Below are 27,015 nucleotides of genomic sequence, written 5' to 3' on the forward strand. Positions count from 1 at the left end.
GTGGGGGACAAGGTGGGAAGGGTGGCAGGAAAAGTAGAGCAATTGAATAAAATGAATACCAAAAGTAAAGCAATCTAAACCAAACTAATCTTATATTCCTATTAAGTACTGCATTATAGTAGGCTACAGTAATCTATGGCATCTCTGATGGAGGATCTACTGCCACTGTATTATTTTCCTCCTTTACAATGTGTTTATTATGTCTGCTGTCTTTCGATGGGTTTTGGGATAGCCTACACCAAATCCATTGAGATGTGAAACGTCGTCCACCAGGGGAAAAAAATCCACATATGACACAGCGGCGAGTAGGCCTAGGTATGATAGGCCTAGTAGACCAGTGCAGCTGATTGTAAGACAAGTACACAGGCCTACTGGTTACTCAGATAAGTTAACTGGTTTGGAAGGAATTTGTGTTTCTTTTTTAATTTGGTTTTCTTTTGACACTTCTGATGTGCACGTTAACATCCTACTTGAACCTGCTACATTATATAGTAGAGGGGAAAAGAGAATAAAACGTATACAGTATATATGCTGCAATAAAAACTTTGTTCTGTGTTGCCAGTTGGTGACTCCCAAAGAGCTGCTGGTGCTTATTAATATGTATGATGTGAAATAAATAATTAAAACAAAATTAAAGCAATGATGTGGTAAGTGTCCTCCATCTAGTGGTGAGGTTGTGAACTACAATTTCAAAAACTGTGTTTTCTTAGTTGGAGGCCTGTGTACTGAAAAAAATAAGATAAAAAATATTCGTTGTAAAGAAATGTGGTTTTGCGACACAACAAAATAAAGAGAAAATAAAGGGACTAACTCAAAACATACGTAATTGTGGTATATCGTAACATATCTATCGTTATCGTGATATAAAGCATTCCATATCATGATATAGGTTTTTTTTCCATATCGCCCAGCCAGGTGTGCTACCATGCTGCAACACAACTTTCCCCATTGTCTTCCATTTTGCATTTGTACTCATTCATTTGAATTTGCAATTGTACTCAAATAACTCTTATTTGTTCCATTTATCAAGCTGGGAAAGAAACAGCAAGAAAAAAAGATCAGACTTTGTTTTAACTGCTGTGCCTGTGAAATGAAATTTGTCCTACTAGCACAAGCAATCGGTGACAAAAGGTGATACAAGGATGAAACTCGGCACAGGTGTCCATAAGGACACGCTTATCAATATCAGGGGTGGAGCCACTTGCTGGGTAAAGGTTTTTTTTATAAAAAAAATTTAAAGTAATTTAATTGCAAGCAATTTTTCAAATTTCTTCCATTATTTAACACCCATTCTCTGTACGATACTTAATATCTTTCATCCCAAGGTGTTCATCAAATTGACTTAATAAAAATGGGCAAAAGCTCCTCTTCAGCAATACTTTATTAGCTATATTCAACTTACATGCTACAGAAAACAAACGGGTCAAATTAAAATGTTTTGCAAGAATATAGTGTTTAATACAATGGCACATTTCGATATTAACATACTGACATTGAAGGTTAACTCCTCCCCTTCCATCTGGATGTAATGAACTTACATAAAACATTAAAATATGATGCATTAAAATATTTAAATTGAAGGCATGATTGACAGTTACAGAAGGAATAAAAATGATTACAAGAAAAATGGGCATGCATGAAAATGTGTCTCCCCCCCAAACAAAGAAGTCAGTGTTACTGTTTCTTAAAAGTGGAATTTGAGGGTCTCCGGGTCTGTGCCTTCAACGGTCGCAGTCATTAGAAGGGAGATTCATTTCAGCACATTCAGAGCTTTGCAACTGAATTATGCTCTACTACTGCTTTACATGTAGAAAAAAAGACAACTGCTTTCTGCTTGGTTTGAGAATTAAAAAAAAAAAAAAAAAAAAACAGGCACGTTTTCTTCAGAAGAATGTCAAAATGAATGTTGTGCACTAAAGGGTGTTTAAGAAGGCTGCCTGCCACTAGGAACTGTTCAGACATCCAGAGAGGGTGAGACTGAGTAGTGATAAACACAAGTCACATACGGTCTGCAAATATGGCAACAGAAACAAAATAATATATATACCATTAAAACATTGGCACAAAGAGTTCAGTGTTACATTTACATGAACATAACAGTTGTAAACTGCAAGAGAATGAAACAATGTTTGACTTCACTTCCTTCAGATAAATGGACACAGGAAAACCCAGTGATATTTAGAGAATTCACTGACTAAAGCAGTTTCGCACTTAGCCATTGCGTTCTTTCTTCATGTCACAATTAAAACAAAGCAACATTCATTTTTCATTTTCAAAGGATAACCACTTAATTATGATCATTTAAAAAATAATTATTATTTGCAAGAATGAGGAATTGAGTCTGCTTTACAAAGTACAAAAGGAATGCTACAAATGACTGAATTTAACTTCTATTATTGTACGGTTTTCGTCATAAGACCTTTTCACCAGATAGCATTCATTAAAGTTAACATTGATCTTTAGTATTTAGAGTTCCAAGCACCTGCACACACACATATATTTTTAAAAGCCTTATGGGAGGGTGATAATATGCCACCTAACAGATAATTTCTGATCACATTCTTCTCTTAACCGGTGATTACAATCAAGTGATTGTCTAATTTAAGTTCCACTCTAATGAGCAAGCTCATTTTTAGAATTTACGACATTTAGGCCATTAGGCATAGCCTGGCTCTCACGCAGACCCTTTGTGCATCTTCGTTAAACTTTGTGAGCTCACACGAGGGTCTAGAAATTTTAGACTAGCCCGAACGGAATCAGATATTTCACAGCCTGTCCAATCAGCATCGCAGGGTGGGATCGCGGGGCGGGGTATATACAAGTCAGTGGTTGAAGTAGTACGTGGATTTTTTTAAAAAGCCATGTGAATTCTTCAATTAGGTTCGAGCTGTTTTGAACACACCCACGCCTTTCCAGAGCTAAGTGATTGACAATATTCCAGATGGTTGGTAACAACCATCATTACTAACTATGTTAGCTACCTTGTTGTTTGCAAAGCAATTTCCCATTGTGAACTATCCAAGTTGTTAACTGGCTAACAACTAAGCTGTCGAGAAATGCCCCCCTGGTTAACCATGACATAGTAGCTTCAGGAAATCCTCTGACGTGTACCAAGACAATCCACTAAACCCCTAGCTTCCACGCGCAACAACTTAAACAGGACGGCTTGCTGCACTTATCTGTAAAAAGTGAAGTATAGAACCATCTTTAAGTATACCAACGCATCAGTAAAACCATGAAGCATATTTTTTAGGTTGCCTTCTTTTTAAACGGTCCAGGGAGTAAATGTACTTATCTGTACTCAAAATGCATGCAGCCCATTCGCCAACTAGATCTTTTCAGGAATAATTACAATATAATCAACTTCATATCAATTGGTTTGAACAATGTACAGTATGTTTTGCAGCCCCAGATATCCATGATGGATCATTCAAAATGGCAAAAGTTCATAAAGGTTTGAGCAGGCTTCACCCAACAAGTTTTTCTTCTTTTAAGAGTGCTGACCAAAATATTGTAAAACTGAAAAATGAGAAAAGGTCGCACCATGCGTAGGTTTCTTTATTATTACACAGACGTGTTTCTGCGTTCTGCCTTCCTCAGTATGCACAAGATATTGAAATATAATGCCGTTGTCAGTGATGTCATCATGACATATTACTTCCTGGTACGAGGAAACAAGCACAAGTAGAGGAGGTAAGGTCGCATATTGCAACGCACTCTATGTAATAATAAAGAAACCCATGCATGGTGCGACCTTTTCTCATTTTTCATTCAAAATGGCAGACATGGAGACAATCCACCTGCTCATGTATGAAAAGTGCAAGTCATAATGAATAACTCCAGAAATTGATGGTGGTAGTAAATATACATGAAAAAGACAATATTTGTGAATGGGCAGCAATACAATCTAGAAATAAAACAAAACCCACAGTGGACCTTTAAAGCTGGTTCTATGCAACACTTTGCAATGTTTACCGGGGGACAGAACAACACGTGCACAGAAAATGGATGAACATTAAAAAAAACGATTTGCCAGGGCATCACTCTAAAAGCAATGTTAACATGTGCAAATTTAATAATAATAATAATAATAATAAAAATAAAATAGTGGGAGAAAATGGTGTTTGAGTGACAGCAGAGGTGTTATTTTGTAACTTCATGAAATCCTACATCTTGTAAAATTGGGAAGAACCTTTCCTATAACATCTACAGTTGACCGAAGACACTTGGCAACACTTTTCAAGAAACCTTCAGAAGCCTCTACACATTTTTTAAATGTTGTAATGCTGATATAAAGCTTAAGAACGGTCGATAAGTAGTATTCGGCTACTTACATACCCATAACTGCACTCGTAAGGCAGGTGACGCCGTATCATAACAATGCCCACCACGTGTCACCCTGTGAGGATGAAATAGAGCCTATGACATAAAACATTGTGCCCTAGGAGTACAGTCATGAGAAAGTTGTGAATACTTTATGAATGTGGTGAATGTTGTACATACTTTGTGAATGCATTATAAACCTTCATAAGCCTGTGAACACGCGCTTCATAAGTGTTACCAGAAACCCGATGCCAAGGGGAGACCAACACATTTGATAGCAATGGTCCATTGAATGTGTCTGGCCATCACTTCAGAGATCTTCCCAAGTCACTGTGTGCACAAGGAGTCATTGCAGTGCACTAGCAAACAAAAACTTAAGAATTACTCACCCCTGTTTTAATCTATCAATCATTTAGACATCCCCCCTCCCCACGAAATGGCATTTCTCATTGTTCAGGGCTCAAATTTTTCATCAGGTTTATAAAAAAAAAAAAGAAAGAAAGAAAGAAAGCAGTGCATTAAATGGATCACTTTCAACGTGAACAAAGCAGAAGAAGGGGAAAAACATGATTTTTCTGTAGCTCACTCCTGTAACCACAGCAATACCTACATTTTCCATGAGCATGTTCTCCATGTTGCTTCTTCTTGTACACATGTGAACTTGGTTATGAGCTTTGTTGTAGTAGTGTGAATGTGAGGGGGGTGGGGTGGGGGTGGGGGGTGCAGCCTCTGGCTATTACGTCTTCCAGCAGGCAGGCAGGCAGGCGCGGGTAGTGTAGGGGTGGGTAGTAATAGTGTAGTGTAGTCTAGTATAGTGTAGTGTGTGGCGAATCTTCAGCGTTCTGCAGTCATTGGAGGAAGGTAACGCTCAGCTGACCTCCGACCCCAGAGGCCCATCCATCCATCGCCGTGCTGAGCCCACCCCCCACCCCCACCAGGTCTGGTAGTGTGCAGTACACCTTTCTCCCTCCACCGAGTTCCTCGTACTTCTCACTTGGTTCAGAAGTTCGGTCAGTCAGTCAGTGTGTGTGTGTGGTGGGGGTGGGGGTGGGTAGCTTGTGGCACGGCGTCTGTCTGTGGATGCCAAGAGCTCCGTCATGAAGCACAATACTTTGGGGGAGGGGTAACGGCGGGCTTGAAGAGCAACATATTGGCCCCCAATTAGCGGATAAAACGCAAAAAGTGAGGTGATGGAGGTGTGGTGCACTGAAGTAAAGGGGCGGGCGAGGAACGAGAGGGGGGGAGACTATGGGTGCATTCCAAGATGTGGACTCCCTTCCTCCACTTGTGCTTGTGGCCTTGCGTTTTGCTGACGACCCATCTCCATGGAAAAAACAATCAAGTTTCCCCACGGTCAGCCTAGTCACAAAAAAAAATGGGGGACTGTTCTTCATTCATCATCCAGTTTGCAAATGAGAAAATGACTGTAAAATTGAGCTTTTGCAGGATACTGAAATACAATGCTGTTGTCAGTGATGTCATCATGGCCTGGTACGAGGCCACAAGCACAAGTGGAGGACGCAAGTCCGCATATTGGAGTGCACCCAGTGAGTGTGGCTGAGAAAGTGAGATGTGTAAGGTGTGCAAGCCATTTCTCTGAACTGGCGACATTTTCTCTGTCCTATGTCAATTTGGGTAGGATCCGCTTTTATATTGGACATCTATTTACCATTCAAACTACAGATGTGATTAGTCAGGAAAATAAATTAAGTATTTATTGAGGCATATGAGGAAATTTGAGTGACACCATTTTAATGGGGCTTTAATTACAGTGTACTTACTCATTAGATACAGTGGAATAGCTGTGTAATAGCATGCAAGTACAACTGTAGTACATGTTATTACATATTTTATGCATCACCATTCCCTAATGTACTAATGTAGTGGTTTTAATATACTTTGCCAAAGTCATGGATTCTTCCAGGGAGGCAAATGGCTGAAGTGAGTCCCAAGGCATGCTTGGTATGTTGAAACACAAAAACACATTGTGAGTATGATGTAATAACGTGTAAAACAGTTGCACGTACATGTGGTTACCCCCGTTATTCCACTGAGCAAGAGAATGAGTAAGTACACTGTAATCAAAAGCCTTGTTAAAATAAAGTGTTACCCAATTTTGTCTGAGTTTCAAAGATGGTTTGACACCAAGAGTCATTTTAAATGTTAGATGAATGTCCAATATAAAACTTCAGCAGATCAACAAGGACAGACAAGTTTGGAGAAACGACACGCACGTGTAGTGTGGAGGGGTGTGTGGCTAAACACAGGAGGATTTGAAGGGGGGCAAGGGAGGGGCATGAGGAGGTGCGGTCACTGGAGGAGAGAGGTGTTGGGTGGTGAGCTCTGGGAGGAGAGGAGAGGACAGGAGAGGACAGGACAGAGGTCCATATGACATGGGAGAGCCTCGACTCAGTTCAGGGGAGGGGGGACTGCTGGGAGGAGAGGGAGAGGGAGAGGGAGAAGAGAGGAGAGAAAGGGAGAGGGGAGGAGAAGAGAGAGAGAGGAGTGGGGGGTCCAACCAACAACATGTGGTAGCCTCAGCTCAGTTCGTCCTCAGGGTTGTGCTGGTCCAGCAGCCGGACGTGTGTGAAGGGGAAGTGGCCTCTCTTGCCTTTGCACTCGCCCTCCCACTGGCCGTTCACATTGATCTTCGTCACCTTCACCATGTCGCCCACCTGCCGGCACAAAACCATGGGAAACGGTAAATGGACTGCATTTATATAGCGCCTTTCGAGCACTCAAAGCGCTTGACATTGTATGCCTCACATTCACCCATTCACACTCACATTCATACACCGGTGGCCGTGGCTGCCACGCAGGGTACCCTGCCACCAGGGGGAACTTGGGGTTAAGCATCTTGCTCAAGGACACAACGATGGAGTCAGGCCGAGCGTGGCTCGAACCTGCAACTTTTGGGTTGCCAAACGGCTCCTCTACCACCGGCCACTCGCCAACACAAAAACAAACAAACAAACAAAAACATACAGTAGCATGGACATGTCGCCCACCTGCCAGCACATAACCACGTTAGAGGCTGCGCGCTTACAAAAAAACAACAGATAAACAAGTTAGAGGTCGCTCACTTACACCCCCCCCCCAAAAAAATTCAAGAGCCACGGTATCCAAGGTAATGTCTACATACTGTACCACCAAGAAGGATGAACCACATCCAACAGGATTAACTGTGGATGCAAGAGGAAGCTGTCTGAATACTCTGAAAGGGATGTTTAGGTGCTAACCCGGACTGTATAGAAAAAAAACCCCATAAAACCACAGCTGTCCAAATCACGGCAGAATTATATTTGCACCTCTACTCTCCTATTTCCACCAGAACGGTCCATCGATAGCTCCACAGGGTCAATGCACACGGCCGTCACAAAGACTTGCTGTCTGGGTCAAAGATGCGACAGTTGCACGCGCACCAAGAATTTCTCCTTTTTTGAACTCTGATTATGTCACCCGTAAGGTTGTGTGCATTGCAAAATTTTGAGCAAAACTGTGCTCTTACCCTGCTAATTGAACCTCCACACTTCACTTTACTGGTGCAATGTGCAATTAAGGAAGACTGGGCAACAGGCTGGTCCACTTGAGCCATGGTACTTCCCACACTAATGACAGGTCAGAGGTGCCTGTGCCTCAGTTATTTTGTCTAACCCCTGTACATGCACTGTAAGAGGGATACGCTTTTGTTATAACATACATTAATTTCATGGCTAAAAGCTTTTAGCAGCCAAACCGCTACTAAATTCTAACATGGTGCATGTCACAAAGCAAAAGACTTTCAGTATAAGCTTACCAGCAGTGTGATAGATGACAAGTAAATTGACTGTTTGACTGGATTGATTATTCGTATATTGTAACAAATCATAGTTAGAGGAAGACATCCTATTCTTGTAGCTGTACGCACAATGAAGCCGTTCCCATATGAAGAAGCACTTTTTGACATGGAGTTTTCATTTGGCTATATGCCCATGTACATAAAAAGACACTTTAAGCATCACTCAACTTCATCACTTTTTACGCGCGTCTTTGGAATAGCCTGAAACATTGTCTTGGTTTACCTTTATGAATATCTACAACCAGATATATCATTGTGCATAGAATAAGTCAGGTGTTCCATGCCGTGCTGTTTGTATTATTCTACGGTTCTTTTAAGTGTGATAGGCACTTACATGCCATTCTACTGCACAAGAACATAATGCCATTCATCACACAGTTACAAAATACTTAAGTGTTACAATATATACCAGAATATAAAACAAGCACCACAAATTGATCCACAGCAGCACATACTGTACATGTCAATGCGGGTGCAGGCATAGCGCTTGCACAGGCATAATAATGTTTTCGCCGTAGCACCACACAACACTACTTGGTCTGTGGGAAACACTGGACTTGATGTAGACACACAATAACAAGGACCATAAACGTATGCGTCAATGAATACAAATGGCAGTAGCCTAACTGTGCTAAATTCTCACACTGCATGTGCAGGACACAAAACAAAAGCCATATAGCATAAGTCTACTAGTGTGTCAGCATTGAATTGGCCTAAAACTTTTAGTGCATTTCATATAGACATTCCCATGGGTCTGGTAATGCAAGCAACCAACAGGCATTCTGTGTGATAGGTGCTTTAGGGTCTTGAAGTGCAAGTACCAACAATATGCTTACCTGACTCTTGCCATCTAATAATATGCAGCCCCACGGAGTTACAATTTTGAAATAACTGCAACTTCACCCCAACTCCAATTGGGGGCGCCAGACTATGTCACACATGTGCAGAGCTAGAGGTCTGACCAAGAGACGAAACTACAAAGGTCTAGGGACAACAAATCTAAATAATAATACAAATTGCAAATAGTTTCAAAATCCTGCAGCTTATGCTTGGGTGATAATATTGAGGGGGGATATTGAGGAGAATAATACAGTGTGTGTGTGTGTGTGTGTGTGTGTGTGTGTGTGTGTGTGTGTGTGTATGTATGTGTGTGTGTGGAGGGGGTGGGGGGGCTTCCTGTTGGTCCCTGCCCCCCACTTAGTGTTTGCATGAATGTGTGCTACTGGTGTCATAAAGAGACACTATAGGCACCAATCAACTTCATCATTTCTTATGCTTATCTTTGAAATAACCCGAAACATCGTCTCGATTTACATTTCTGAATTTCTACAACCAGATATATTATTCTTCCCTGACCCCTCTTGGCGATTGCCGTGGGAGTTGGATCTCCTCAGAAATTGAGAGGAAATGTTCCTCTACACGAAGCATTTCCTCTGCTCTGTGACCTCTGCTTCGGAAGCCCTCTTCCCCTTCCGACAGCCCGTGACAGAAACAGCAAGCTCTATCTATCTGCACTAGCCAGCATTTGGGGTGAAAGTCCTTTCTCTAAACTTTCTGTCCTCTGTCCTCATTGTCAACTTGTGCAGTGTCAGTTAGATATTGGATATTCAGCCAACATTGAAAACACAAATGTAATCCATCTGAGAAATAATTATTGCTGTCCAACCAACTTTGAAAACAGACAAAAAAGTCTTAATGTACCTCGAGACTTAATTTCTGTTCCAGATAGATCACATTTTGTAGTTTGAATGTTAAATGAATGTCTAATATATATAAAGCTGACTTTACCCAGGTCCACAAGGACAGGAGACAGAGGAAGGGACAATGGATTGTTGAGAATGGATTTACACACTGGTGTAACGCAAGTGCTTCAGGCCCCCCTGCAAGCTACAAAGAATGGGCCCCCGAAAAAAGTATGGGCACCCCTGCCTCGCAAGGGCAGCGGGGGTATACTTTAGTTTACGCCCATGGATTTGCACCCTTCATGGCAAACACCACATTGAATACTGGGGCTCTGAGCTAACACTAGTCAGTGCTGAGAGCAGTGCAGGGAGATGGGTCTGAGCAGAGGCATCAAAAAGTTTAAAAAAAAAAGTAAAAGTAAGCACAAGAAACAGTTTCCTTCCAAGACAGGTAACTTATCTGAGTAACCAGTAGACCAGTATATTTGTCTTACAATTAGCTGACTCTGCGCTGGTTGGATCAAATTCGTGGTTTCAGTGTTTTAATGTAACAACACACTATCTACCACATTAGGTACAATGGAGTGAATGGTATAACAGCTATGTATGTAATATCATCATGAGCTATTGTTTTTACCTACACCATGAATTTACTTTTGATACAAGAGACACATTTGAAAAGTGTTGTCAGCTCTGGGCCAAGAAGGGCTGAAGCCGTTTACCTCAAGAGCCAGGGCGGTCTTGTCGTAGGCGTTGGGCACCCTCTTCTGGATGGCCCGGGCGAAGACGGGCCCGTTCTGGAGGTTGGGCAGCGGCGTGGGCTGCGCGTAAGGCCCCGGTTCGCCACCACCTCCCAGCGCCGGCAGCGGCGGGCCCTGGGAGTTTTGCCCATCGGGATGGACGCTCCCAGCGTTGGGCATCCCGCCGATGCCACCGCCACCACCACCCACGCCACCCAGCAGCCCGCCGTCGCCTGCCTCAGCCGCCCGGTACTTCTCCACGTAGGGCACGGGGATCATGCCCACGCGGCCCTCGCTGTTGGAGGCGTTCCACCACTGCTCCTCCGGCTTCTCCAGGACCCGCAGCACGTCGCCCTTGCGGAAGGGCAGGTCCTCCTCGTCGTTGCCGGGGAAGTCGAAGAGCGCCCGCACCAGCTCCTCCTCCTGCCTCAGGGGTCCGCCCCCGCCCCCCGCGCTGCTGCTGATGAACGACGGGTGCTTGGCCTTGTTGATGGGCTCGATTAGCGTGGTGGTGTCCAGGTAGTGGATCTTGTAGAACTCGAGCAGGGCGGGCAGGGCGTCGAACTCTTGGTCCCCGATGCGAAAGCGTGGGAGCGCCAGGCCTGAAAGGAAAGGAAAGGGGAGAGCAATGAATGGATGGGGATGGGAGATGCATGCAACAACGACTTTGTGGTAAAAGCAATTGTCGTCGTCGCACACTCAGAACTTCATGCAATACTTTTAAAAAAATACAGACGTCAGGAATTTAAAAATTATTGAATGACGTTCTGTGTGTGCAACGACAATTGCTTCCATTAAGTTAACTTGACTGCCATGAGCACCTCACCCAGTGTACCTTTACTAAACCAAAAGAAAGATGCAACAACAACAAAAGCAACAACAACAACAACAACAGGAATGCCTTGATCAGGGCCTGACATTCAGGCACCTGCCAACTGGCCACATGCTCACAAATACTTGGCTGTGGCTAGTTAAAATTTCAGTGTCACTAGCCATTTTGGCATGTTGCGTTTTCTTAGGTGAACTATCAGAGTACCCACTATTCAGTGGTTTGCTTCATCAACTGGTATTTGGTGAAGTCGCCAGCCTTCAGAGCTGGTGTGAATGAGGAAATGTGTACATGTATTTCAACAGCGTTCACACCGTACACACTGTCCAGAGTTATATTTCTCCCAATTTGAAGGGGCAAAGTGACAAATGTGAAAACGGCTTAAAAAAAACAGGCTGTGTAGGGGTCAGTCTTCCTCCTAACCTCTGCTACAACTCTGCTTTGCCATTTTCAGTCTGTGTGGCTCTTCTGTTGCACTCTTGTTTATGACAAGACATAGTAAACTTCCATATTTGCCTTTTCGTTCCTCTGACAAGATGTCAAGCTTCTTATCGTAGTACTGTATCAGGTAGGTGCTAGTGTTGGGAAATGGCTTAAGATTTGATCTTCTGATTGCAATGAAATATGCATGCTATGAAATCAGAACATTCTTTGATAAGGCCTTTCGCACCTGTACAGCACACATCTGCACATTCCTTCACATGATTGAATGACCCTCTCAATTCAAGAATCATTGGCGTCAGTCGTGTTCCATACGGCCTTGGTTCTGAAAACACCACGACGCATTGGAAGCAGACGAATACATTTTGACCATTACGTATGTGTGTGTGGTGATGTGAAATGGTCATTTCAAAAGATTTTCTGTCACAGTGCCGATATGAACAGAGCTAAACCGAGACCATACAAACCCTATCCCTGCGGTTGTCTACTACCCTAGAGTAGACACTGTGAAAGTCAAGAGGAGCTGGAGGTGAGAATGATTTAAACGATTAATCAATGAACACACAAGCACGCGCAAAACATGGTAGTGAAACTAGATGAGATATACGTAGAGCCAACATCTGAGTGGTCGCATCCCCAGTTCATAATACACACTACGTTCCTAACGCTAGCAAGTCGTTAGCAAAAACTGTCTTATTTGAGCAGCAGATGGAAGTTTTCGCACATAAGCTAGGGCTAAATGCTTTCATTCTGGCACTTGAGAAATATGTGTAAGGGCAAAATCAGAAACACTGTGGTGGCGATGCACTGACGCTAAATGCACACCTGAGGATGAATGTATGACGGTGTGACTACGTGAGGGCGTGATTTATAATGATCTAGCCCAGTAGCATTGCACTAGCTAGCTAGCGACATACACACAACCGGGTTTACTGTAGCGAGTCCCAGCGCATTCCAGCATGCATGTAATAACGCCCTGCATACTTTACCTGGTCCAGACTGCCGATTGTTGTTGATACTGTTGATTATATAATGTGAGACTTTGGAATTCTCTGAAACGGACAGCACGTAGTCGCCAGGGCAGGTAATTGAGTCTCTCACCAAGAAAACCCCATGCCTTTGTCCCTGTAGCAGAGAAACTGCTTCTTGTCGACTTAATCTACCCCAAAACCAGCTTCCCCGATCTTCAGCGTCAAAATTTCCGGCCATGATTGCCACTCCACAGCCGAGGCTTCACGGGCCTTCCCTTCGCCTCCCCTTATCCGCAACCAGTATTCAACTCATACAAAAAAACTTTACCGCGTTCCCGTTGAACACGTTCAAAAAATGTACGGCATCTGAATCGCTTTTCGAAGCGTTACTTTCAAATATGCAGCCAATGTATCCCTCGTAGTGTTGCAAAGTCAGAATATACAAGTAGCTGTAGAAATCCTCCAAATTCCACACAATTCCTGAATGTAATTTTGAATCAAATCCTGGAAGTTGGCACAAGTAAGTTCAAAAAATTGAAATGGCGGACCCGAGAATCAGCACGACCTCACCTAAAGGATGTGACGTACATCAATATGTGTGATCACACGGGGCGCCCATGTTGAGACGGTCAGGTACCTAAGTCTGACAGCCGTTTGACAGAACAGAAGAATAAGAAGCAGACATAAAATGTGCATTTTGCGTTAAGATAAATATTTGAGTACCCAAATTCGTGTTTACAAAAGGCAATGACGCAGTCAATAAAGATATGATTTTCACGACTCTGTAGGCCCCACAGCTCTGAGAATATGTTGGCCATCTAAAGTCTTTTGCCACTAGATGGTGCTATATTACTATAAAACACGACTATGGCAATAAGGCAACATCTCATCTGAGAGTTCTATCAATTGTCTTTCTTTCTGTCTTTCTTTTTTCAAGCAAGGCTTACTGAAAAAACTCCTTATAAATTGAGCCTGATTTCTATATAGGGCCAATAGCCTTTTCATCTTTTTTGTTTGTGAAGTTAGTTAGGCCTAGGCCCAAGGGTCTACCAAGAGGGGAGTCAGGTCATTTATAAATAACTGATTTTTTTTTTCGTCAAAAGCGACAGCTTTTATTATATTTCAAATCTTCACGCCCCAATACACTTCAAACAGCCCTGTTGTAATTAAGGTGCCAACTGCAATTGATAAGCTGCTTAAGTTAAATAATTCCTTTTTGAAAAAAAGATGAAGTGGCTGAGCTTACCTGGTGTGTGGGTTAAATTGAGCCAGAGCAAAAAATCTCAGCAAGTTTTAGTTGCTATAACAAATGGATCTGTGAACTAAAATGACCTAAAACAACAATGCAGAGTACATTAAGTTTAACAGTAGCCTATTGGTTTTTGGGCCTTCACGGCATCGTTTGAAATGGAGAATGCTGGGAAATAACAGTGTAATTGATTAATTTAACTGATTCATGATAATTATTTAATTTAATTGATCAATTATATAGGCCTAATGCACTTTAACTTTCTTCAAGTCTTAGGCCTATAAAGCTCAGGACGTGGCTCATCTCCCCATGACCACCATAATGAAGCAAAAATACTTAGGCTCTCAGACAGGTTAGGAGGCAGGCCAGGGATGTCAAATTCATTTTGGTTCAGAGGCATGCAGCCAAGTGGGCTGGACCAATAACGTAATTGGGAAAGATCCCAGATTTCTGCTACAGCTATTGCAATCACAGCCTGCTTCTGCTATTGCAATCACATGCTAGTCAATGATTCTCTTCAAGTCTGGGGCCAGATTAAACCATATGGCGGTCTGCATCTGGCCCCTGGGCCTTATATGTTTGACACCTCTGGGTTAGGCAGATCAATAACCTTTTCATTAGCAGTTATATAGGCCAACAGATTGTCAAGTCCCCAATTCAGACATCATGTGACTGAATGTTATTACCTCCGCCAAGGAGGTAATGTTTTCGGTCGCGTTGGTTTGTCTGTTTGTTTGTCAGCAGCATAACTTAAGAACTAATCACCAGATTTGGACGAAACTTTGTGGAGTTGTTGATAATGACCCAACAAGTGATTAAATTCTGGTGGTGATTCGGATCACGAACCGGAACCAGGACTTTTTAAAAGATTCTGTCAGCAGGATAACTCAAAAACTCATCAACTGATTTGGATGAAACTTTGTGGAGTTGTTAGTAATGACGCAAGGAACAAGTGATTACATTTTGGTGGTGATCCGCATCACGAACCGGAACCAGGACTTTTAAAAAGATTCTTCACCATTGCTGGCCTATATATCTAGACGCCCCTAGTGACCAGAAATTGATTTCCTAAAAACATGCATGGTACAGTATGGGCCATCTTATCCCCTTGGCTCTTTGTACTCCACCCTCCCATCCACTTGGCCTAATATCAAAGAGACCTAATATCCCGCATAGGCTATAAATAGCCCTAACATAAATGTAAACAAAAGAATGGTAGAAAGACAGATACCACTGACTGTTTGTCCCATCCAAAGTTATATAGACTAGAGATAGTCAACTGGTTCATTTATTTATTAGCTGGTTAGCTTCATAGGCCTCAATTCACTCTGACCCTAAACAAAAACAGTCAATATAAACCATCTTTTTTTTTTCATTATATTATATGACATGACATTCATTCTTTTTGTCCAGAGGCCACACATTTGTAATGCAGTTCTTTATTTTGAACAACTGGCTTCTCAAACAGACCTCATCACTTGACCAGCACAGAGGAAGCGGACGGGAAGCATGGGGTCAGCCCATTGGTCAGTCAGCCCATTAGTCAGACAATCCCATTGGTCCGACATCCCATTAGAGTTTCATCTATTTCCTAAAAATGGTTTTCCGTTACATTTGTGTCACGCTGTGCTGCTCGTCCCTCATCTGGAGTCCCCCCTTTGTGCACGCCGCACAAGGAGAATCCCACCCACGCTCTCAATTTACCAACGTTATGCTCAGCCAGTTACTTGCATCTCTCTACTGTGCATAGTCAGACAAATGAGACTTTGGACTAATGGGCTCTCCGACCAATGACATAGAACCAAGAAGCATGGCACGTGATTTACACAGCTTACAAAAGAAAAGACAGCCTAACAACGAACATTAAAACTAACTCAGACATGAGTTGCTGTTAAACTACAAATACATTTTTTGTATATGGCCAAAATGTGACACGTTCGACTGATATCCACAGGTATTTTACAGAGGAGTGATAATGCATAGTTTGTTAAGGGGAAAATGACGACCCGTGGACTTGTTGACAGAATATTCCCCTAGCAAATCTGATGATAATATTCAATGATCATCAATAGTGAGTAAAGCAAAGCTGTGAAGACGCTTTATCACTGATTGAAGTAACACATTTCAATGCATAACATTCAAAAAGGAACTAAATAAATAAAACGTGGTCTGAAAAAAATATTTTTTTAAAACAGGAGACACAAAGTAAAATCAGTAACACATAATAAATGTTACATTTATTCAGATACACACGGCTGTTAAAGAATAGCTTAGTTCTTTTTACATTTTTCTTCATTTATTTGAGGATTCTAAACAAAAATGTACAGGTTTAACATATGCATCAGATATTAGGTCCCATCACATTTGTAATTGTTTTGTAATGTTTTCTTTGTCATCAAAAACAACCTACTGTATTATGCTGTGAGGTCTATAAAGACCTACAAGGCTATATACACATGGTGCAAACATTATTATCAGTGAGTGCATGGCCACTTTGCTACAATATGTCTGGCATCATAGAAATTCACTGAAAAATTACAAATTAAATGGTGAATACACAAAATGAGGCTGAAGAACCGCATCTTTCTCTGAGATAAAGTACACTTTGACTTTGAAAGATGAAAGTGTTCCTCTGTGATAAGAGCACCTGAGAACAAGAACATTGTTTCAAGAAAGTGCACACAGGGTACTCATATTTTCAATTTCAACAGTAGAGTATATAATTTACTAGTTTATTTCCAGAAATTATGCTGCCTTATCACACATGGTTTCTTTATCATGAATATCATCGATCAGTATAATTTTCTGGTATTCGTTTGACCTGTAAATTTACACTTTTCATACATGAAAAGAAAAATCTGTTCCGTGTCCTCCAATTTTAATATCCAATCATGGTTGGGTGGGTGGTTTTGGCTGCAAAGCTTTGGTCAAAACAGTAAAGATTAGTTTATGACTTAGAAAATACTAATAAAAAGAAGAACACTGTGAATTGGCCGCATACATTTCAAAAACAAACTACAAACATTACATACTTTACCTTTAAGGATAAAGGGTTCTAATTAAAGGGGATGTTTTGAAAATCCTACAGTGCACTGCCTCGGAAGCGTACAACTACTCACAATAATATTTGGATAGCTATGCATCCTTCTAAGCAAACAGCGATAGCAGCATCTAATTGGCAAGGGACAGATATATGTCATAAGCAGATTCCCTCCAAAAGTCATTGCTCACACTTCCATCATAACTGTATACATTTGAAAGGTGTTTTTTTTCAATACAAGTTCATTTCTATTTTAGTATATATTCCTTGGAATGAAGTGTATACATATTTGAGAGAAGTTGCTCGGCTTTAATAAAGGGAGGGTAGAGTAGCATGTCTCTGCTTAATATAGTATACTGTACATAGTCTGTATGCCTCTTTGAAAAGCGAGCAAGGGTAGTCTCTTTGGTGTACAAAATCCCCAGGTTTTTTTTTACAGTTTTAAAACGTTTAAGTTGGACATTCTTTCTCATTACTCTGGTCTTTTTCAGTGTGTGTGTGTGTGTGTGTGTGTGTGTGTGTGTGTGTGTGTGTGTGTGTGTGTGTGTGTGTGTGTGTGTGTGTGTGTGTGTGTGTGTGTGTGTGTGTGTGTGTGTGTGTGTGTGTGCGTTTCTTGCCCTCATCTAAATGGTAGCACTTCATTAAAGCTGCTCTCAGCACATCTGCCTGCTGTCCAGCTGAATAACCTCAAGGCTGTATTGATTAGGAAGTACCGGACTGGGGGAAAAATAGGGCCCGGGCACATTTGGCTTAAAGGGGCCCCTCATAATTAGCGGCGCAGATCTGACTCACCAGTAGGCCCCGCACCCTCCTAGACTAATATTTTCAGAAATGTAAAAAAAATATACACATATATACATATTTTTATATCTCTGAAAAAAGGGGCCCACGAGGGAGCGGGTGCCCAACTGGAAATGCCCTGCTATGCTAGATGGCCAGTCCAGCCCTCTTGATTAGGAAGTACGGGGCGGCAGAAACACTGTGCTGGGGGAGGGAAGTGCTGGCTATTTCCATTCTGCTTGGTGGTGCATAGATTCAAAGACAGCGAATTAGAGGAATGAAGACATTTCTGTAGCTCTCGTGCTCTCTGTCTCTGTCTCATTTTACCGACAACTCCACATAATTGGTTCGCCAGCAAGGTAGCAATGGTACAGGCACATAGGAACATGTCCCCACCTGGACAGGGTAAAGGGGAGACCTCACACCTGAATGATACTTTTTAAAAACACACCGCGGTTCACTGTAAAATATAATCTTTTATATTTAATGAGTGGTTCGGATTGCATTACTGCGCTTAGACATGAGACTATATGGTAAGGGGTAATGAAGTTATAAACTTTTTTTTGTCATACCATTATTTAGTTGTTGATTGCTCTATTGAGTACTGAATCAGAACTCACCATGCAAACCAAGACACCCACAAAGTGGAGATAGCAGAGTCTGCAGATTCTGTCTGTCTCTGTCTGTCTGGCTAGCTGTCTCTCTCTCGATCTCTCTCGACGAGACAAACAATACACCCATCACAGGGAATGGTGGCACATAATAGAAGTGACAATATACTGGAGTACTAGTGACCCTTTCAAGTGGGACAGTCAGAACTTTGCGCGGTGCTACCTCCACTTTCCTCTCTCGGAAGGTCAAAGGCTGCAGAGGAATTGTGGGAGGGGCTGGAGCAGGACATGTTTGAAGAGCGACTCTGGGTGTCGTCCTCCGCCTCTGCCCTCACTGGCTGCTTTCCCCTGTTGGCTTTCTCCCGCTCCTCCTCCTCCTCCTCCTCCTCCTCTTGCTCCTGCTCCTCCTTCCGAGTCGACTGTCTCCTCCGCATCTTTGGCTCCTCCATGGTCCACATGCTCTCGCTCTCGTCCTCCTTGCCCTGCACCGCTCTGTCGAAGTCCAGCAACTCCTCGACCATCTCCTCGATCTCCGTCTCGCCGTCCATCTCGCCCTCCGCCTCCGACCGCAGCTCGCCCGTGCTCTCTGTCCGGTTGGTGTCGTCTCCCTCGTCGTCCTCCTCGTCCAAGCCCGTCCTACGCTCGGGCGCCTCGCTGGCCTGGCTCTCCCCGAACTCCAGGATGGTGGGCAGGTTGCCCTGCTTGGGGCAGCGCTTGCGCAGGCTGACCAGCAGGGGTTGCGGCAGGGAGAAGATGTCCACGTTGTTGCCCAGGTCAATCCAGGTGACGCTGGGGAAGCTGTCGGGGTCCTTCAGCGCCTCCGTCAGCTCCTTGAGGATGGCGCGCGTCAGCCGGTTGCCGTTGAGCGCCAGCGTCTCCAGGCGGGGCAGGGCGGTCAGCGTGGGCAGCAGCAGCAGGAAGGCGTCGTCCGTCAGCTCCGTGAAGCCCAGCTCCAGGCTGCAGAGGCGGGAGGCGTGGCGCTGGAGGTGGGCACACAGGCGCTCCATGTCGCGCACGCCCAGCGGGATGCCCGACAGGTCCAGGGCACCGCTGGTCGGGGTGACGGACAGAACAGACTTCAGGCTGGGGAAAAGAAAATGAGAAAATGAGAAGAGAAATAATTGAGATACATTAAATAATAAAGAGGAGGTTCAAATCCCATCCCAGTACCAATAGCTTCATCCATGGCTGAAGTGCCCTTGAGCAAGGCACCTAACCGCAAATTGCTCCAGGGACTGTAACCAATACCTGTACCTAAGTACCTGTAAGTCGCTTTGGGTACAAAGCGTCAGCTAAGTGTAATGTAATGTAATGTAATACTTGTTACAGTGAATAAAACACTATATTCTATAGTATTCTATTCAAAAATCACATCTAAAAATACAGAATCAGAATACAGTCCTTACATATGGCACTCTGCGTCTGCGGGCTAAAAGTAAATCTAGCGTGGAGATTTGACTTGGCAGTAAATTCCCACAGAAAGGCTGCACTGCATTTAATGCCATAAAAAGCTAAGATTGGCTCCGACCTGAATGCGGTCCAGGTGCAAATGGAAAAGTAAAACAATGCAGGGCAGAATAAGCCAAATGTTGGAGTATTCGTATTGAATGCTGCACCCCCATCCCCTTACTTTCCAAAGAAAAAATGGAAAGCAGTAGGGCAGAAAGAAAGCAAGAAGTCATTTGACACACACATTTCTTAACATTTCAAAGTTAAATCGAACATCTACTACTAATAACATTTAAAACCAGTGTACTCAATGAGATTGTTTCTTAATGATGTCGCGAAAGTAGGCCAAACAACAACACAAGTACACTGTCATTACAGACTGTTGTTCATAAACAGTTGATAGCCTAAATACTTCAGTTTGAAAGAAAAAGAAAAGGGCTTCAGCAGTCCAGTTGTAGGCCTATTTGGAGCCCATATTTAAACAATCAGCGGTGGTCATGTGAGTATGATCTCACCCCTCTCTCTCTCTCTCCCTCTTTGCCTTCACCCTGCTCGTCCTCCACCCTTTCCCCATGATCCATTCCAGGGGTTCTCAAACTTTATTTTTTGGTTTGGAGAGTCCTAATGAAACAAGTTTTTCCAAGAATCGCCTTTTTTCCAAGACTCGCATCTGCTATACAGTACGTCTAGGGTTTTCACAGCTTGACATACAGTAATTTGTCAGCAGTCCCTGTTAGCCAATGGTATGAGAGGGGGATAACATGCAGAGTAAGATTGGATTGCTGTTGCTAAATATCACAGACCTGCTTCAAAATATCTGGGTTTTTTTTGCTTCTATTATTCTTCAGTTTTTTTTTCTTTTTCTTTTTTACTATGTTGAGATGTTTTGGGTTCTTTTTAAGTATTTTGGGGGGCTTTTCAAGCCTTTATTATAAGAGGATAGTGAAGGACAGATAGGAAGCGAGTTGGGACAGAGAGACGGGGTAGGGCTGGCAAAGGACCGGGGCCAGGAATCGAATCCGGGTCGGCCGCATAGTAGACGAGTGCCCCACCGTTAGGCCGCGGCAGGGCCTGTTGTGATGATTTTATACTGTATGTGACATGGACCCCCCTGGGTCTGAAATAAAGAACCAAACTGAACTGAACTGACACCTGCTGTGCTGCAGTAGTAACATTGTGATTTTTTTATTTAAAAATTGTAAAAATCTCCACCCACAACACCTCCCACCCCGGCCGCCGCCAATGCACACACCCCACCCCCCTCCCCTTGGTCCCTGAACTCCACTTCGAGAACCACTGATCAAACACAAACAGCATATTTAGTAGAAAAGCCGCACTATCGGGTGTAATTCTTGTATTTTATTCTAGTGGGTTAGCATGACAGACAGACGAAACGTCAAGACGAAATACAAGAATTACTCCTGAGAGTGCGGCTTTTCGACTAAATATGAACTTTGCTGTTTGGTCATACCCGAAGACCTTGAAAAAAACAGTTGGGAGTTGACCGCACTGAAAAAAGACTCAAAAAAGACTTTTTTCCTGAAAAAAGACTCAAACACAAACAGGCCCAGCAGCCCAGTGGAAATGAATAAAACAGAGCACAGGACAGGATATCGATGGCGGCCACACTCTCCCATTGGCTTAGACTCAAAATCCCACGTCCTTCAAGCCTCCGATGAGATCCCCAGTGCATTGACTTAGGCCTCCCGGACCTCTTCCTATGACCCCTCATAGGACCCTTCCAGTCACCCATTAGGCTGCATTTGAATGGACTGGGAGGGCCTCAGATGCCGGAAAGGGGGGATGGATGCAGTGGTGCATTTGCATCCCCACTTTGGGGCTCCCTAAATGAGGCATCCTCAACGTTTACTCTAGACTAATGAGTGGAGTGCAGCAGCAGTATTATTGTTAAGAAATAAAGAATGGGGGGTGCTGTGGCGCAGTGCGCTAAGCCCCCCACATTTGGGCTTGCATGCCCACCCACGGGGACCCTGGTTCGAATCCGGCCGCGGTCATTTCCCAATCCTCCCCTGTCTCTCTGTCCTATTCCCTTCCTGTCACCAACTTCGACTGTCCTATATATATATAAAGAAATAAAGAATGAAGAAAAAAACTGCATCACCACTTTTAAACTCATTCTGGCGCCCTTGGGGTGGATTACATTAAACATTGACATACTGTAAGCCTATATAGAGGCATTGTGGAGAGGCAGTCTCCCTTCCGTCTGCTTTTCACCAATGCCCTCAACAGTATCCATCCTCGCCACATTACAAACAGACAAACCTTTCCTCCCGAGTATAGCGAGTACATGTTCAGTTTGCCCACGACGTGCACATTTATTTTCCTACAAATAAATAGCCATTTTTTTTAAATAATTTCGACTCCTGATGCTGTATTTCGCCGCCCGCCCCTCAAACTCAACTGTGATGGTGTATCTGTGCAGTGAGAGGCATCTGCTTGCTCACATCCCCCTCACTAAGTACAGGCGTCTATGTATAGTATGACTATGGGCTATGTATCCACTACTTCACTGACAGCCCAAATATAGCACTAAACATTTAAGTGCTACACATAATCCATTGACCATCGTGGTCTCAACAGAGCAGAGACAGACAGACTAAGGATATGGATTGCTGGACCCATGTCCTGTGGTCTGATGACACCAGGGTAAACATTTGTTTTAGATGCTGTCAGGCATTTGTGGTGGGAACCAAGTACAGTATGTGGTAAGACAAGCAGGGCCGATGCCAAAGTTTTGGAGGCCCTAAGCATAAGTGGTCAGAAGGCCCCCCTCAATGTACGGTAGTCAATCTCAATGTAGGGGCCCTGAATTTTGGGGGAGAAGTGGTTGAGGCCCTAAGCGCTGTGCTTATTCTGTTTATGCCTAGCGGCGACCCTGAAGACAAGTGTCCCATGCTTACAGTCAACTATTAAATATTATTAAAGACTGACTTTGCGCTGCATGAAAGCAACCAACATTAAGAAGCTGAATTTCACCAAAAGAAACACGCTTTCTTTTTAACTTCTCTTTTCAATTATAAGCTCAACAGGTGTTGTATTAAATATTCTACTTGAATATGGATATACACACGCATTTGGGAAATATTGAATTTTATTGAAAATGGTTGTACTCATTAAAGATGCGCATTGTACAGATCTGATTGATTTTATATGCCGATTGTTTTTTAATCAAATAAGCATCCTGTCTACAGTGGGACACTGGGCACTCGAACTAAAGGCTGTCAGTTTTGTCTTTTCACCATAACCTGATTGTTTAGCTCAGTGTTTCCCAACCAGGGGTACGTGTACCACTAGGGGTACGTGAGCACACCTCAAGGGGTACGCAGAAAAATGTAATAATAACAAATATATTGAGTGTAGTCACATTGGGATGGAGGAACAGAGACTGAATGAGGGCGAGGGGGTACTCATCATGTGAAAAAGTTTCTACGGGGGTACACAGGACAAAAAAGGTTGGGAAGCACTAGTTTAGCTGACTGATGCCTGATCTTTGAGAGCTTGCTGCTGTGCACTTTGGGAATAATCGGCTGCTGTTTGGAGTCACATTTCAGCCCCCCTACCCGCCCCTCCCTTGTGTTGTTTAACAGGAGAGTGTTTCTGGAAAGGGAAGCTTTGTTTTTATCAGACATCAGAGCCTTTCTGGATGGCAGACAGCTACAGTAATTGGCACTTTGTGGTGCTTGAGTTTTTATCATTGGTTTGCGCGCGTGCATGTTTCACCTAAACAGCGTGCGTGCACCTCCTCCCTCCCACCGTGTGTGTGCGTGTGTGTGCGTGTGTGTGTGCGTGTGTGTGTGTGTGTGTGTGTGTGTGTGTGTGTGTGTGTGTGTTTGTGTCTGTGTTTGTGTGCATGTGCGCGCGTGTGTGTCTGCATGCGTGCGTGTGTGCGTGCGTGCGTGCATGCGTGCGTGCGTGCATGCGTATGTGCGTGCAAGTTGTTCAACAGGAAAGTGTTTCTGAAAAAGGATGTTAGTTTTGACAGTAAGCATTGCCTCTCTGGCTGGTTGACAGCTAATGGCTACTTTGTAGTGCTTGAGTTTGTATCTTTCATTTTCTTTTTTCAAAATTCTTCACCCAACTCAGATGACAAATGCATTGCACATCATGCGGTATCTATGGGGAGTGGCTTGGTTGTCTGATGGACTGTCAGTGTGGCTCAACCTCCGAAACACTGGGTGACTGGCTGCATTCGACTATGAAATCATTGAATCATTGTTGGCTGTCTACCCCACATCAGTGAGAAGTCACTGTCATGGCAGACTTCCCATCCTAACAACAACACCCAAGTGAAGTTGAACAGAAAGTCCTCACAAGATGTTCAGCTTACACTATCTACGTACGTAGCATATGGTGGGGGACAGGTGGCGAGGAGGAGTTGTGAGTGGGGTACATTGCAAACTTTTTTTTTAGGGGTGTGGTGGGACAACATATATACACAAATGTCAATGAACCTTTGGCCAACCAGTTCAAAGATGTGGCATCATCGCAGAGGTGGTATGCAGCCTCTTGCAACGAGCATCAACAGATATAAGCAACTGCAGGCGCACTCGACCTTGTCTGCGTCGATCAACGTTGACGAAGTACGTCAGCGAGAACTTGTTGCCACGATGTGGGTGGTATTAAACACTGTGCATTTCAAGTCGACCACAAATGTGCACGAAACGATGAGCTCGCACCAGTTTGATCTACTAGCACATCACGTGTGAGGTGTGGGGGGACAGGTGGGGAGAAGGAGCTGAAGTGGGGTGCTGTGCAAACTTGTGTAGGGGTGTGAGACAACGCACCTACACACACGTGAGTGAACTGTTGGCCAACCAGTTCAGGGGTGCTTCCTCTCGGAAGGGAATTTGCTTTGGTCGCTTTAGTCGCTGACCCTCCATAGAAAAATAATGACTTCCTTCACTCAGGTAGTGTAGGTTGTGCTTGGTATACACATAGCTTTAAGGGGTTCCCCCACAATGGCAACTGAGGGTTATTCAAGGAACAACCGTGTTATTTTTGCAGCCCACTTCTGAGCTCATTATTGAATTCCAGTGAATCATCGGGCCCTTCTTCAGGAAACCGGGGTAACTAACAACACCCAGTAATGAACCAAGATCATGGATGACACACTTTAGCATGAAACCTTTGAATCTCTTGTTTACCCCCCCCCCCCCCGCCCGCCATTTCCACACCACAACGTAATGCTTTCCTTTCACACAGCACACATATTTTTCACCCTTTGCTTCTTTAATTGTGGTCCAATCATTTCCATTGCTAGAACTGTGCCTTTTGCAGCTCCTTTATGGTGCACTGACTGACAAGTATTCTTTCGCTCTCCTCTCGAGATCAATTATCATTCATGCAGCAGGAGAGAGACACTACATGCAAATGCAAGTCTGTTCTCACACGTGTGTGTGTGTGTGTGTGTGTGTGTGTGTGTGTGTGTGTGTGTGTGTGTGTGTGTGTGTGTGTGTGTGTGTGTGTGTGTGTGTGTGTGTGTGTTGTACTATATCAGTATGTTAGTGTGTCTTTTCTCCCACCACCCCCCTCCCCCAACCCCCAAATCTCCCATCACCTGTCATGTTTGTCTCTGCGGTGAAGAGGATGGGTGAAGTACCTTTTCCAGGTACTGTATTATGACTACACATAATGTCTCCATGATTGCAGCATAATATCCTCTGAACAAAACAAAATGAAACCGATCAGGCCTGTAGATGAATACAGCAGCTGCAGGTGTGAAAGAGATAGAGAAAAAGAAAACCATTCATTGATTCAAACACGCAGACTGCATCGATCACACAGTTGGTAACAAATCACACAGGTTGTGACCTGCCATCGGAGTTCAGACAGAGAGAGCATAGAGACGCAGCTGAGAAGGGACAGAGAGAAGCGCAGGGGGGGACCTGATATTAAAGGACTAAACAGCAGAAGTCCTTGGTGCACGACATGCAGACACAGAGAAAGCTGTAGCAGCCAGAGAATACGGGGGTGCAGAGAGAGAGAGAGAGAGAGAGAGAGAGAGAGAGAGAGAGAGAGAGAGAGAGGCAGACAGAGAGAGAGAGAGAGGCAGACAGAGAGACAGAGAGAGAGAGAGGGACAGAGAGAGAGAGAGAGAGAGAGCTGTAGCAGCAGGATAATACTGGGGTGCAGAGAGAGAGAGAAAGAGAGACAGAGACAGACAGAGACAGAGGGTTGAGAGCGTGTGTGTGTGAGCGTGTGTGTGTGTGTGTGTGTGTGTGTGTGTGTGTGTGTGTGTGTGTGTGTTTGTGTCTGTGTGTGAGAGTGAGAGTGCACGTGAGAGAACCTTGTGACATGCCTCAGAGATGACGCCATCACAGCCTCGCAATAAAACGACACACCCTCCCAATGACTTCACAACATCGCATGCATCAACGCACGCACGCACGCAAGCACGCACGCACGCAAGCACGCACGCAAGCACGCACGCACGCACGCCCTCCTCATGATATTACTTCATCCATCCATCCATCCATCCCTTCCACAAACTCACACACACACGTTTTCAATTTCAACACAATATTGCATCACTCTCTTCAGTGATAGAATATCATTTTCAATTTCAGTTAAACACACTCGCACACAAAAAGGGATAGAGAGACATACTAGAGAGAGAGAGAGAGAGAGAGAGAGAGAGAGAGAGAGAGAGAGAGAGAGAGAGAGAGAGAGAGAGAGAGAGAGAGAGACAGACAGAGAGAGAGACAGAGAAAGAGAGAGAGAGAGAGAGAGAGAGAGAGAGAGAGAGAAACATCGACTGCCAATTTGTGTTTCCCTAAAACCAGCGAGCTTACAAATGCAGATGGGAAAAAAGCCTAAAGAAATCACGGAGTAATGATGGACAGGATATTCGATTCAGAACGTCAATCAGCAGTGCCAATCAGTCAGTCAGTCAGTCTTCTGGCACAGAGAGACCTGAGTCTAGCAGTTACTTCCCCCAGGCTCATATTGAGAGTGCATATTTCTCTCTCTCTCTCTCTCTCTCTCTCTCTCTCTCTCTCTCTCTCTCCCTCCCTCTCTCTCTCCCCCTCTCCCCTGCCTGCC

At 43.9% G+C, this 27,015-nt stretch overlaps 2 protein-coding genes across 2 annotated transcripts in view; both read right to left on the bottom strand.

Moving 5' to 3' along the window:
* Nucleotides 1-1,363: 1,363 nt before the first annotated feature.
* crk (v-crk avian sarcoma virus CT10 oncogene homolog) lies at nt 1,364-13,376 on the bottom strand. Its single transcript, XM_063205144.1, has 3 exons — nt 12,843-13,376; nt 10,566-11,185; nt 1,364-6,998 (listed from the first exon to the last, which is right to left on the bottom strand). Exons 1-3 carry the CDS (start codon nt 13,060-13,062, stop codon nt 6,861-6,863), a joined length of 978 nt encoding a protein of 325 aa, XP_063061214.1. The 5' UTR covers nt 13,063-13,376; the 3' UTR covers nt 1,364-6,860.
* Nucleotides 13,377-16,243: 2,867 nt separating this feature from the next.
* Nucleotides 16,244-27,015, bottom strand: part of lrrc75a (leucine rich repeat containing 75A) — a 39,472-nt gene continuing 28,700 nt past the window's right edge. The window contains exon 4 of the mRNA XM_063205145.1: nt 16,244-19,587. Coding sequence (XP_063061215.1) covers nt 18,693-19,587 — 895 coding nt within the window. The 3' untranslated portion in view covers nt 16,244-18,692. The remainder of the gene's footprint in view (nt 19,588-27,015) is intronic.

This window comes from Engraulis encrasicolus, chromosome 8 (assembly GCF_034702125.1).
Source record: "Engraulis encrasicolus isolate BLACKSEA-1 chromosome 8, IST_EnEncr_1.0, whole genome shotgun sequence".
Taxonomy (NCBI): domain Eukaryota; kingdom Metazoa; phylum Chordata; class Actinopteri; order Clupeiformes; family Engraulidae; genus Engraulis; species Engraulis encrasicolus.